At 38.2% G+C, this 14,727-nt stretch overlaps 1 protein-coding gene across 7 annotated transcripts in view; it reads right to left on the bottom strand.

Annotated features, from left to right (window-relative positions):
* KDM5C (lysine demethylase 5C) overlaps positions 1 to 14,727 on the bottom strand; it is a 36,433-nt gene that overhangs the window by 5,528 nt on the left and 16,178 nt on the right. For all 7 annotated transcript variants that reach the window (XM_080910320.1, XM_080910322.1, XM_080910323.1 and 4 more), the window contains exons 11-17: positions 13,649 to 13,830; positions 13,391 to 13,553; positions 4,980 to 5,099; positions 4,679 to 4,873; positions 1,181 to 1,362; positions 977 to 1,101; positions 677 to 824 (exon numbers count right to left, since the gene is read on the bottom strand). In XM_080910320.1, coding sequence (XP_080766446.1) covers positions 677 to 824; positions 977 to 1,101; positions 1,181 to 1,362; positions 4,679 to 4,873; positions 4,980 to 5,099; positions 13,391 to 13,553; positions 13,649 to 13,830 — 1,115 coding nt within the window. The remainder of the gene's footprint in view (positions 1 to 676; positions 825 to 976; positions 1,102 to 1,180; positions 1,363 to 4,678; positions 4,874 to 4,979; positions 5,100 to 13,390; positions 13,554 to 13,648; positions 13,831 to 14,727) is intronic.

Genomic DNA, 14,727 nt, shown 5'->3' with positions numbered 1-14,727 from the left:
TGAGATTTTAGATGCAAACCCATGTCCCTCCATTCATGTGTGCCAAAACTACTTCTCACCATATGTGTTCAATTTCGATCTTGTGTCTCAATGTTCCCACAATTGCCTAGGCTATAGGCAGGGTTTTTAAATCTAAGCCTATTCAGAGGGTGAAGGGATTAGAGAGAGGGAAACAGTTGGAGGGTGAAGGAGCTTATAAGCTAGTGATGCTAACAGAAGCCAGACTTTATTCTTACATCCCTACTAACTTGCATGGAGCCGGAGATAGAACCCCCAAGCCTCATATACTAGATAAAGAGGAAGTTACATCACAAGCCCCTAGACTTTACAATAAACTGTCTACTACAACTATGCTCAGCTTTTCTTGTTTGTGTCCTATTGTAGCCCCTAAACCTCCCACACTCCTCCCTGCCCACAAACTGCCTCAACCTGCCTCTTAAATCTATAGGTGCTGATTATAAAATAAACACTTCTAACTTTTCTTATTGCCAAGGCTCTCCTTCTCCATGAAAAGTTGACTGTACTTGTACTCTGCAGTACTTCCCAGGCTACCATCTCACATTGGCAACTTCTTGCTAATGTTCCAAGGACCCCACTGTATTCAGAATCCACCCCTTGTAACATACTCTTCAGCAACAGCAAGCTATTGGTGCTGCAACACCTCACACCAACATACCCAGCTTCCTGGCCACTGACCAATCCTAGAGCCCGGGACACACAAGCCTCTGCCTCACTTAGGCAGTTCTTCAGTCGCTGCAGAAGCTCACTGTTAGGAAACCTTCGCTCACGAGCCTCAGATTCTAGTGCTCTCAGTTCTTCCAGGCCTGGAGAAAGAAAGAGAGTAAGAAGGATTAGGCGATATTAAGTCAAGTTAGAAGAAAAAGGCCAAGGATATAGAAGAAACAAGAATAGAACTTGTGTGTAGAGTCCCTTCAACCGCTCCACCCCCACCTCCACCCCACCCCCAATCACTCACTGCGCTTCCGCCCATCTTCCACCTCCAGGGCCACTCGTACTTTGTTAGCCCAGGTGTCAAAGGACTCAGCTCGAACTTTGAGTTTATGAAGCATGGCAGGGAGCTCATCCAAGGTGTACCGATACCTGGAAAAGGACAGGGCATAGTACACTTTAGCCCAACTTGACACCCCCCCTACTTCCTCCATATAGGCCCTACACTTACCTAAGGTACTGGCGGCTACTGGAACACTTGCAGAGGTCATTGATGTGAGAAAGGCAGACAAGGCCATCTGGGCAGTCATAGCAAGCCAGGGCAGATAGGAAACATGTGGTCTTGCACTTTATGCACTGACGTTCATCATCTGGAAGCAGCTCAAAAGCCTCTCGCTCAGCCTCGGTGATTCCCTGGGGCATACAACCCACACATTACTCAGAACCAGACAGGATGGCAGAAATCCTATCTCATTATCAGAGTAACTTAAATCTCTGATGATGGTTGTGAAGATGGGAAAGCCAAGCTTCACATCACATCTGCATTCTGTCAAGTCTACAATCTCAAAGCAGGGATTCAGATAGATCACAACAGACAAGATCAGTGTGAACTTCAGGACAAAGAAAAAAAAATCTGGGTGAGATTCAGATTAGATTAGATTAAATTAGATTAGATTCAGATTTAAAACTGGGCACTGTGGCAAATGCTTGTAATTCCAGCATTCAGAAGGCTGAGGCAGAAGGATTATTGTGAACTCAATGCCAGCCCGGGTAATGTAGCTAGATAGTTCTCAAGACTAAAAACAAAAACAAGCGACATGACTCAGCAGATAAAGGCTGGTGCTGCTTAAACTTGGTGGCCTCAATTCAATTCCCACAACCCATGTTAAAGTAGAAGGAGAAAATGGACTCCCCAAAGTTGTCTTCTTACTTCCATAGGCTCACTATTGCACATGCACCACCCACCCAAAAATAATTAAAGTGTTTAAAAAAAAAGATTAAAATGGGAACAAATGGTCTTTTAGTGAGAGAGATGAAGACTGTAGACTTAGGCAGTAGAGAGGTGGAAATACGAGGTATGTCCTAGTAGACAATGGCTTCAGTTCCTCTACAGTCCCTGTTTAGCAAATGAAAACACTGTGCACCGACAGGGCTTACAGAGGAACAACTAACTTTGTGCTTTGTTTTTTGTTGTTTTGGACTTAAAAAAAAAAAAAAAAAACCACAATCCATGCCTAAAAATAAAAAGCCAAATATACAAATATATTGGAGTCTCAGAAGAAATTTTAAGAAAAAATGTTGGCTCTGAGCTTTGTCTTACACACCAGTTTTAAACCTCATGACCGGTGCTGAGGAAGCTACCATATCTTTTTATTTTTTAATTAACTATCGCCTTTGCTGGATTGTTTTAAGTATTTCAATTAAGAATTTAGTGTGCTAACACTATGGATTAGAAAGTACTTAAATATTACTCTAGTTCTTAGGTAAGAATATGCATCTAATAAGCATGTCTTATTTTACTAAAGGATAACAGAAGAAAACCAGCAACTTGTCAAACTGAGGATCTGACTATAGACAATTTTTAATCAAAAGCTAGAGAATGTTAGAAAGATGAAGCACCTAGATTTCTTCAGATCACAGACATGGGTACATACTGAGTCATCTCTATAAAAATACTCAAAAAACACATATCATCTCTTAAAGATCTCATGATTAAGGTGTTCAGAACTCATCCCTGAGTTAAGTGCCAATTGTTCAGAATTCTGTCCAAATGGAAAGGTAGGTCTCTACTCTTACAAACCTAATTTTTTTCCTTTCATACTGTGGCATAACACAGGGCCATAATTTAGTAATATATAGAGATATGATACATGGAAAAGCCAAGAAATTTACCAACTAATACAACAAATGAGAAGCCCCAGACTTCCAACATTACTATAGCTGAAACTTGGCCTAGATCTGACACTCACAGCAAAGTTGTGAATGTGTGTCTATGTGTGTATGTTTTAAGACAAGCTTTGCTATGTAGTCTGGGCTGGCCTGAAACTTAGGGCAATCCTATTCTATATGCTTGCTAAATGCCGAGATTATAGGCATGCACCACCATAACTAGCCTGTACATGAACTTTTAACTAAAAATACATTGCCCCCAAAAACAGGCCACTCAGGATCCTTTAGGAACAGCATTCTTTGTAATATTTTTTTTTCTTTCTTTTGTGACGCTGGGGGTTAAACCCAGTATATTCCACATGCTAGGTGACACTTTGCCATTGAGCTATAATACTAAATTTCTAACATCATCTCATGGAGGATCCTCATTATAGCCGTTCTTTAGCTAGGCAGGTAGAATAATAGCCACTAGGCCACACACAACTTATATATACTTATGGAAAATCTATTGAAGTAGGGTCACTTTCTACTTGACAGCATTGTTCTATCCAAGTTAAAGGACAATTGAAAATTAAGAATATGGCTGAGGGTACTAAAAAGGCAGTTTAAGAGCATTTGTCGTTGTTCCAGAGAACCTGGGTTCAGTTCTCAGTACCCACATGGCAGTTCACAACTGTAACTTCAGTTCCTGGGGATCTCACATCCATCTTTTGGCTAAACACATATACACAGGGTATATATGTGCAGGCAAAATACTCATATACAAAAAGTAAATAAAAATCTCCCTCCTTTTTGAGATAGGGTCTTACTATATACTCTCGGATTGCTTGGAACTCATCACGCAGACCAGGCTGTTGTCAAATTCATAGATATCCACCTGCCTTTGCCTTTGGAGTCCTGGGATTAAAGGTCTGCACCATTATGGTCAGCCATAAATTATAACAACAAATATCTTTAAAAATTAAAAAAAAAATGCTAGGTATGATAGAGCATGCCTATTAATTTTAGGACTTCAGGAAACAGTAAAGAAGGATCAAAAGATACCAAGTCTCAATAAATAAATAAATATAAATAAATAAAATAGAAGTTCCTAAGAAAGACTCCATATTTTAATCACTTTCTTCATGCATTAGTACTATGGACACCAGCAGCTAGTATCCTGCAAGGGTTTTAATAGATTCTTTTACAAATAGCCAATCATTTAGGGTTTACAACTACAATTACAAATACCAAGCTTAAGCTGGGCATGCTGGCGCATACCTTTGAGCCCAGCACTTGGGAGGAAGAGGCACGAGCATCTCTGAGTTTGAGATCTGCCTGGTCTACAGAGTGAGCTCCAGGGCTACATGAAGAAACCCTGTCTCAAAAACAAAACAAACAAACAAACAAAAAAAAAATCAAGCTTAAGTATTTATTATCATTTTACAAGGTGGGAAAGTGACACTATCAGTTACATTTCAAGTAAATTGAAAGGACCAAAATGATTAGCAACAGGGGTTTCATATACTTGTCTATTTTAGTGGGTCTTTTGCATAAAGGTAATAGCTATTAAGCTACAGCCTGAAATTACTGAACAAATACTCTTAACTCACTCAGCTACCTAAAAAGACAAACAGAATTCCCATCTTTCAGATGTGGAAGCTCACCCTTGGTGAAGTAAACTGACCGGTGTAAAGTTGTCAGGCACTGTAAAGACTAAGAATAAAACGTGCTTTTCAATTTAGGTGTACCTAGCTCTTCTCATTACACGTCAAGAATAAAGGCTACATCTATCCCTGGAAGTTACTTTACCTCAAACTTTACCAGGCTAGGATCCCTGATCAAAAGCACCATCACTCACCTTTTCCAACAGAGCCTTTCGTAGACGCCGCTCCTCCTGCACCATAATGAACATCTCCTTATGTACAGCTGCAGCCAAGTTCAGGTCTAGCTTCTCAGGGCAGGCAGCCATCTTGCAAATAAGCTCCTCATGAGAAAAGACACAGTATCTCCGTAGCCGGCGGTAGTGCTCAATGCATTGGCGCCCAGCAGGCAGCTGTGGACAGGTTCAAAGTTGAACTTGACCAAGCCTGAAGGAAGCTGTGTATTGGCTTCCCCACCATTCCGCTCTTCCCTACCAGCCCACCACACTCTAGACTCACCCAGTCAGCAGTGCAAAAGTTGACTGCCTCAGCAAAGTTGTAGCCTTGGTTGAAGCCACTGTGGTAAGCACGAGGAAAAGTGATGACAAATTCTCCTGCACACTGGTTTGTGCGAACAACCTAAGAGGGGGTGGGGGTAGGGGAATAAAGGGTTAGACCATTGAATAAATTGAGGCTTTCAAGTTGTAGACAACCTGACCTAAAAGAAGGGTCCTAAAACAAGATAAGGGAATGCTTCAGGAAACAGTATGACAACAAAACCCCAGGCCTCTGCTCTGAAAGGTAGTTTGAGTCACAAGTGGCAGAAAATATATGCATTTAATCACTTCAACTTTCCTAGTAATATTTTAATAAAATTATAACTTTTTACTAAGATGGCTACAATTTTCCATTTAATATTCATTTTACTATAGTTGAGAGTCAACACATCTGTAATATTAATTATAAAACCATCAGGTGTTCCTATTCTCTCCTTCCCAGGGCCAATCATATTCACGTCTTCTGATTATTTGAATATTAGCTTTAACCAACCCAATATGGATCTGGATTAAATTAACAGCAGCATTAGCTGGCTAGAAAAATGGCTCAGCAGTTGAGAACTGGTACACTGCTCTTGCAGAGGACCAGTGTTAAGTTCCCAGTACCCACACTGGGTGGCTCATAACCACCTATAACTTCGGCAACTGCACTCACAAACACACACCCACACAAAAATCTTTTTTAAAACAGAAAAAAAAAAAAAAAAAAAAAAAAAAAAAAAAAAAAAAAGCAACATCCAAGCTATTCCACTTCTGGGCATATACCCCAGAGACACTCCAATATACAACAAAGATACATGCACCACAATGTTCATAGCAGCTCTATTTATAATAGCCAGAAGCTGGAAAGAACCCAGATGTCCTTCAGTAGATGAATGGGTACAAAAATTGTGGTACATATACACAATGGAATACTACTCAGCCATCAGAAACAATGACTTAACCAAATTCTTAAGAAAATGGTTGCATCTAGAGAATATCATCCTGAGTGAGATAACCCAGTCACAAAAGAACAGACATAATATGCAGTCACTGATAGTGGGATGCTAACCCCAGAGGCTCGGACTGCCCCAGAAACAACTCACAGACTGTGTGAAGTTCAAGAAAAAAAGAAAACAAACAAACAAAAAAACAAACAAACAAACAAAAAAAACCCCCGTCATGCTCAATCCTTACACACCAAGAAAACGTTGACTAATTCTGGGTTACATCCTGTTTTACATGTACTTTTTGCTCATTGTAACTAGTAAGACCTTAATGCAGAGTATCAAACCTTAAAAAAAAGAAGAAAAAAAAAAGCCAAGCACTGACAAAACTGTATTTGTATACATTTATGCAAAAATGCTTAAAAATTTTTCTTTTATTTTTGTTTTTTAAAATAAAGTTAAAGCAACATCCACTTTTACAATTTGCTTAGTTTTCTATACATATACTAACTTGAGCCATAACTTTCTGATAAGAGTTTAAACATTTGTTCCTGTACATTTTTTACCTTTCTGTAAGTCAGATTTTGCTTTTATTTTTTTAGGGGGGTGGGGTTATTTGCTTTTTGAAAATAAGGTAGTATTACATGTGTTGCCCAGGCAAGCCTTGAACCCACAACCCTATTTCAGCCACTCTAGTGCTGGGATTATAGATGTGTATCAACACATCCAGATTCATGCAGATTTCATATCTTTCTCATCTGTACCGTGTATCTTCCTTGAATCTTGTGACAGATCTCATTTCCTAGATCCTATGCTCTTCTCTTTGTTGATTTATTACTTTGCTGTACCTGAACATAGTCAGAAAGCTTATTTGGGAGGGAGGTGTTTAGTCTAATTCTTACAGTTGACTGCATATAGAATTCCAAAATGAAAATCATTTCAAAGGGTTTTTGCTGTTTAAGACTCTAGGCCCTAGCTGGCCAGGTACTTGGTATACAGGCCAGGGTAGCCTTGAACTTGAGGCAATTATCCTACTTGATTCTCACAACTACTGAGATTATAGATATCCTAAACTCTTTCTGAAGTCTTTTAAAAGGTTTCAGTGCTGTTACAAGATTTCTGATTTAAACCTGCTTCTTCGAAATGTTTATGCGATTCTTCGGCTCTCAGTGTTTAACAAAAAGAGCTCACCAGATCCATCTTGTGTGGATCTATTTTTATTCCTATATCAGGTAGGCTCCTTCAAAGGAACATTTTTTAAGGCTATAGAAGCTCAGTGGTTAAAAGAACTGGTTGCTTTTCTAGAGGATCCAGATCCAATACTTACATGGTGACTAACAATTTATGCAAGTCTACTTTCAGGAGATGCAATGCCTTCTTCTGGCCTTCACGGGTACCAGTAATGCACATGGTACAAAGGCATACATGCAGGCAAGACAGACATACATATAAAATAAGAACCTTATTTTTAAAATTTTATTAATAACTCTACCATTTATCTATTCTTTGTGATTTCTATTATGATACTTACAGATTTGGTACCGTTTTTCCTACCTTTCTTCATTTTTATCTTTTCATCCTATTATTTCAAGTACTTATTTTCTGCCCCCCCCATTTCACTTTGCTATCAAAGTTTCAATGTCCCAAGAGCTCAATAGGTTCTCTATGTGCATTTTGAAACAGCATACCTTTTTTAGATAGGCAGTCCCTCTTATTCAAGACTCTCTGTGGAAGTTCCAGAAACAACCTAACCCTGTATGTAACACTGCTTTTCCTACAGACATGTAATGGGAATTTGATGAGGACTGTTTCAGCTTAACAATGTACTTTTTGCAGTCTGCAGTGTGGCAAACCTGGCACCATTTTCCCCTTTTATAGATCCTAGCATATACTCTTTTTTTCTTTTTTCCTTAAGTTTCAACTTAAGGGGAAAAAAAAACAGAAAAATAAAAATACAGCTTCTCTTTGTCATATCTGATCTCCAAACATCACTACTCTTACACTTAAGGATATTATGTAGGTCAAGAGTTGTTTGACAACAAACACTACCATACCTTGGCAGTCAATCTACTAACCAAGACAGACTCAGTGCCTAACAATATGGGCATGCTGCAATGAACAAACGAATGATTGATTAATGCCCCAGGAAGGACCTTAGGACAGAGTATAGTAACATAAGAGCTCACCACCCTACATAAAATAGCATATCATTTTAAAGCAATTGTTCATTTCTGGAATTTCTTACTAAATCTTTTTGGGCTGCAATTGACCATAGAACAATCAATGAAAGCAAAATAATGAATATGTGATCATGTTAATGGGGTATGTTTCCCTTTTAAAGCTTACTCCTCCCTGTCAAGCCTATTTCTCCAAGTTGCTTTTTTACTATTTGGCTCATTTTTTTTTCTTACGGTTTTTTGCTTGTTTCATTTTGATTACCTGATAATCTGGGGTTCTTTACTTACTCTTTTTTTTTTTTTTTTTTTTTAATGTATGTGACTCACTGTAGCTGTCCTCAGACACACCAGAAGAGGGCATTGGTCTCATTACAGACAGTTGTGAGCCACTATGTTGTTGCTGGGAATTGAACTGAGGACCTCTGGAAGAGCAGGTCAGTGTTCTTAACCACTGAGCCATCTGTCCAGCCCTCCCTACTTAAGATTCGCAAGAGACCAAAAAAAAAAAAAAAAAAAAAAAAAAAAAAAGAGAGAGACAAAAAACAAACAAAACCCGAATGAAATCTCCACTCCAAAAAGTACATAGGTGACATGTATCACTTGTGAGCTTCACTGCAGGATGATCTAGGTAAATCATTTAATTTGGGAAATTCTAGAGAGTTGTTTTCTTCTTACAGTAGATTCCCAAATTCCCCTTCCCTTTTAAAAAATACTCATACTTTCTGTCTGTAGGAAACACCCAGCTGTCAACAAGCTACTAGCCAAATGAGGAAAGTGGCTGGTATCCAGTATGTACACAAAGATGAATCCTACTGTTTTAACTATGCTAGCTGTACCATAGAGATCTCAATCCTCTGTTCTAATTCTTTTCAGAAAGAAATCTTTTGAGAGGGAGGCAATATGACGTATCAGATAAAATGATAGGAATCTCAGTTTCTTATATAGACATGAAACCAACCACCATTACCCCCCAGAATCCCAGGTGATCACAAAGTTCCTATGTGTTCTCAGTACTGGCTTAAGATTCAATTGATTAGGGCTGGAGAAATGGTTCAGTGGTTAAGAACACGTGTTGCTCTAGAAAAGACTTGAATTTGGTTTCCAGTACCCACATCAGGCAGCTCATAACCTCCTGTAACTCCAGGACCAGGGGATTAGTCATCTATTGACCTCCAAGGGCAGCTCTCCCACACCCCATCCATGCCTCACATGCTCACACACACACTCACATATACATATAGATAAAAGTAAAATCTAATTTCTTTAAAAAAAAAAAGACTGATTTATAATATCTGCTTTTTAGGATCAAGACTTTTATTGTTAGGGCTAGAAAGATGGCTCAGTGGTTAAGAACACTTGTTACTCTTATAGAAGACTCAGGATTGAGTCCTAGTACCTACATGGTGGCACCCAACAATTTGTAACTACAGTCTATTCTGGGTATCTGATGCTTTCTGACTTTCTCAGGCATCAGGTACACACATAGTACACATATATACATGTAGAAAAAACACTCATGCCCAAACCTAAAAATAATTTTTAATGTCGATTAAAAAAATAATTTTATTATTGTGTCCTATTTTTTCCATCTCTATGACTTATCTTTTTAAATAGCTTTTTGTCATTTTACTGGGTAGGGAGTAGAAGTAGCTATTTACATTTTAATTTGTTTCCTTTTTAAAAAAGATTTATTTATTTTGTGTATTAAGTACACTGTAGCTGTCTTCAGACACACCAGAAGAGGGCAGCAGATCCCATTACAGATGGTTGTGAGCCACTATGTGGTTGCTGGGATTTGAACTCAGGACCTCTGGAAGAGCAGTCAGTGCCCTTAACCACTGAGCCATCTCTCCAGCCCTAATTTGATTCTTTAACCAAGAAGTTTTATAAATCATTTAAAGATGAACATTCAGTGCTAGTGAATGCACAGTGAAAGGATAAGTGCCAGGTTAAGAATTAAATTCTCCCTAAAAAGTACATTTTATTTCTTTCATTTATTATTTATTTACTTGGTGCTAGAAATTAAAGTCATGATCTCTGAGCTATATAACCATCTTACTAACCTTTTAATACATATCAAGAACATAGTTTGTTTCAGCTCAGTAAATCTACTAGAATTCCAGAATAATTTGTCATATCACTAACATAAATCTTCCCATTAATGATGTATCACAATCACATTTTTTTCTTAAATGAGTCAGTCTCAAAACATTTCCTGCTTTATTATTGCTATGGCTTCCAATCACCAGAATTTTTTTGTAAATAATAATAATAATAATAATAATAATAATAATAAAAACAAGTCTGACCATGTCATGCTTACCCAAGCCCCTTTGGAATAAATTCCATGGCTATATAGATAAAGTCTAGCAGGCAAATTCTTACTCTTTTAAATGGGACTGTGCAATAGATAAAATCAAATGTTCATCTTTTAAAAATGTGTGATGGGGGCTGGAGAGATGGCTCAGCGGTTAAGAGCACTAACTGCTCTTCCAGAGGTCTTGAGTTCAAATCTCAGTAACCACATGGTGGCTCACAACCATCTGTAATGGGATCCAATGCACTCTTCTGGTGTGTCTGAAGACAGCTACAGTGTACTTATAATAAATAAATAAATAAATAAATAATAAATAAATAAATCTTTAAAAAATGTGTGAAACTTCTTGTTTGAAGAAACAAATTAAACATATAAATACTATGATAAACCTGGTCAAGATAACACCAGTCCTAAATGGCTCATTCTGCTGTTCTATGGCGTACCCCAACTTATTAATTTTCTTTCTTCAGTGTGGGTACACACCCAAGACAGGAAACTTTACTGATATAGGAAATATTTTAGCAATATCTATTTTGTAATTTCATAGATGAAAAAAACAAGTTCCAGAGAAACCTCAGGTAGCAAACCAGAAAAATAATGTTCCTAATTTCGTCTTATGCTTATTTTACCAGTGTTACTTTTGTTTCTTTTGTGGTAGTTTAAAAAAAAAGCAGCCCTATCCAGATGTGGTAGTACATTTTGACAATCTCAGCATCTGGAAGGCTGAATCACAAGTTTGAGGCCACCCTGAGCTACCTAACAAGTTTAAGGCTAGCCTAGGCTACACAATAGAAAAAGTAACTCAACAACAAGTAGTAGTCATTCTATTGTACAGCTATTAAAAATGGGGGGGGAAAAAAAGGTGGCTCTTCTACCACATGGGCCCTGGAGACCAAACTCAGGTTTGTAAGACCAACTGAGAAAAGCCCCCCACCCCGAAGACCAAACAGTATTCTACTTGCATAAACAAGCAAGGAAGGCAAATATAGAACCAGAAACTAAATTAAAAGGTCACCTAATCCTACAAGATAGAATGGAGTGTGACTGTGAATATGGATTTTTATCTGGTGTGGCAAAAAAAATGTCTTAAAATTGAATTACAGTGACGACAGCAAAGTTCTCTATAAGAACATCCACATTATATAATTAAAATGGATGAATTTTACAGAATGCATGTCATATCGCAATAAAGTTGTTTTTAAAAAATACAATGATAGTTATAAAACCACACTAGACCAGCACTGTCCTGAGAGATATACCAGGTACAAAAGGTACTTAGAAAAAATTTCTTTCCTTGACTGGTACTGGATACTGAACACAGGCCCTTGTGAATGTTAGATAATGTTCTACTGAGCTACAGGCATTGAACTTAGGAGCCTATTGACTAAGATTCTCAAAAAGCTCACGTTATAAGGAACATTACATCAAGCCTGGCTATTTTAAAATCTTTAGTAGCCATGTTAAAAAAATAAAATGTAAATAAATTTTTTAAAGGTAAAATAATTGTAATGCATTTTATTTTAAAAAGTCAGAATATTGCCGTCTCAGTGTTTGAGGTAGTATACAAGAGTATTCATAAGATACTTTATACTTTACATTAATACTTGATTTACATTAATCATTACAATACATTAATCTTGAATTACAACATCCATTTTATACTCTCAGTATATCTGATGTGAGACTAGACACATTTGAAATGGTCAGTGGCCATGTGACTAATTTTTAAAAAAGAAATGGACTCTCCCAAAGGAAGGGGAGAGAAGGACACACACAGACATGACACAAAGACTTAAAGCTTTAATGTAGCGATCACCAGTTCCATAGGATTTTATCCTTTTTAATGGCCGAGTAGCATTCCAATGTGTATATTCTACATTACATTTCTTTAGTTGATAGATATTTTAGGCAGGTTTCTGGGCTGTTTAGTAAATAGTGTTACAGTAAACACGGGAGTGCGGCCATCTTTTCAAAATGCCGTTTGTTTCTTTTGGTTATATAACCTATTATAGAACTGCTCCATCATATGGTGGTTTTATTTCCAAAGTTTTGAAAAACTTCCATACTGTTTTCCAGCATGGCTGTACTGACTGATGTTTTCACTACAATATCTGTGGCTTCCCACATCACTGCTAGTGTTTATTATCATTTTGCTGTACTGAGACTGAACCCAAGGCTTTGTGCATCTTAGGCAAGTGCTCTACCACCTGTTTTCATCCCTTGTCTATTTGTCTTTTTTTTAATTTACTAAAACTTTATTATAAAAAACTTACAAATAAAAATCATCACACAAAGTTATAATCTGCCAAGTTTAAAAAAAAAGTGTTGATTTAGATTAGAATACTGTCAATCCAAAGAGACTAGAGATATTGAAGAGGACAAGGACTGGAGAGATGGCTCAGTGGCTGTTCTTCCAGAGGACCCAAGTTCAATTTCCAGCACCCACATGGCTCATTGGATAAGAGAACTTGCTACTCTTGTAGAGGAGTCAAGTGTAATTCTTAACACATAGTGGCTCATAACCACCTCTAACTCTGTCCTAGGAGATTTAACACCTCCTCTGGCCTCTATAGGCACAGCACGCATGTGGTACATATACAAAAACATAGGCACACACATACACACAAAAAATATATAAAATTAAAAAGAAAAGTAAAAAGACTTTTTTAGCCCCGTCCTTCCTCCATTTCCCTTCTTTTACTAGCTAGAATGTAGAGATAACAAGCTATCCCTAAGGTACTTCCCTCAAACCTACGGCCCAAAGAACTTACTACCACATTGCATATCTAAGCAACCATGATGATCACAGATCTCAAAACAACCCTACCTACAGCCCAATCAAAGCAGAACAGGAATAAGAAAAATCAGGGATAAATCACAAGTGTACAATTACCAGCAGAAAAGTCATCAGTACATCATTCCTATACCTTGCTTATGGTTCTCTGGTACTCACCGGCACACCATGGGACATGAGTGTGTTAGGATTCATGAGGGTAACAAGTTGGTGAAGGAGATCAGGCTGGCTATCAAAAAGCTCAGGTGTCAGCTTCTTCATTACTTCTTCCAAGTGTTCCGCTGCAAGCGATGGAACTCCATACCATGTTTTTGGCTCACCCCTATTCAAGTTAAAGGGGATACAGAATGGTCATATGCATAGTCATATAGGAAGATGACTCTGCCTGCCTCCCCAGCTTGCCATAGACCCACTTACCAATGGAGGTAGTTAATAGAGTAACTCCAATGATCCTCAATATGCCAGCAAAAGGCTGAGAAGACCATTCCCACATACAGCCACGGTACCTTCATGCCAGATATATCAGCATTGATGTGGCACAGTACAGACTGCTCCAATACAGGCATCACATTCAGGTTCCAACCACTTGTAGCATACTCCTGTCAGGTCAAATGTTTGTACAGAAGGATGAGGATTAGACTAAGGAACTGAGCTTTCCCCCCAGGTCTGAGACTTGAACTGTGGGCCTCACAAATGCTAGGCAAATGTTCTGTCACTGTAACCTGAGTTCTTTCTACTTTGAGACATGGTCTCACTAGCTGCCTGGCAGGCCTTGAGCTTATGATCCTCTTGCCTCAACCTCCAGAACAGCCAGGATTATAGGTAAAAACTGCCAAGCCCAACATTTTTGTTTGTTTTATTTACTTGAACATGCATGATGTGCATGTATGAGTATAGTGTATTTTCAGTGTATGTTTGTGTGGGTACACATGTGTGAACATACACGTGCCAGTCAGAGGTCAACATCAGGTATTCTCCTCTATCACTCTTCGTCATTTTATTGAGAGGACCTATCACTGACCCCAGAGTTCAGCAACTGTCTAATCTGGCTCTGTCTGCCTTCCCTTAGCACTAGGGTTAAAGAAGCAAACAATTACACCTGGCTTTTATGTGGATTCTAGGGATCCAAATTTGGGTCCTTGTGCTTACAGAAGTTTGCCAATTAAACCATTTCCTCTGTCTCATGTTTTTTAAGACAAAACCTCATTCTGTAGCTCAGGCCAACATCAATGTCACAGTAAGCCACCTGAGCCCATTAAAGGCTGAGATTACAGATGCTGAGTGATTGCACTCAACAAAAACTTAGTTATTTGCTTTTATATAGGAAGTCTTAATATTGGCATCATACCAAACAATTTATAAGTTTTCTCTGCTTTCCCCCTCAAATGCACACACAGAAATTTCCAATTCAATTCACTTTAATTTCACAAAGATTATGGGTATGTATCTACCCTTAAGGCCTGCTCTGCCAACTGTTTTTTAGCAAGTCCTAGGCA

Source organism: Micromys minutus (assembly GCF_963924665.1).
Source record: "Micromys minutus genome assembly, chromosome: X".
In the NCBI taxonomy this organism is placed as follows: domain Eukaryota; kingdom Metazoa; phylum Chordata; class Mammalia; order Rodentia; family Muridae; genus Micromys; species Micromys minutus.
Note: the sequence above shows the minus strand (reverse complement) of the source record. Positions and strands in the feature narration are given on the sequence as shown.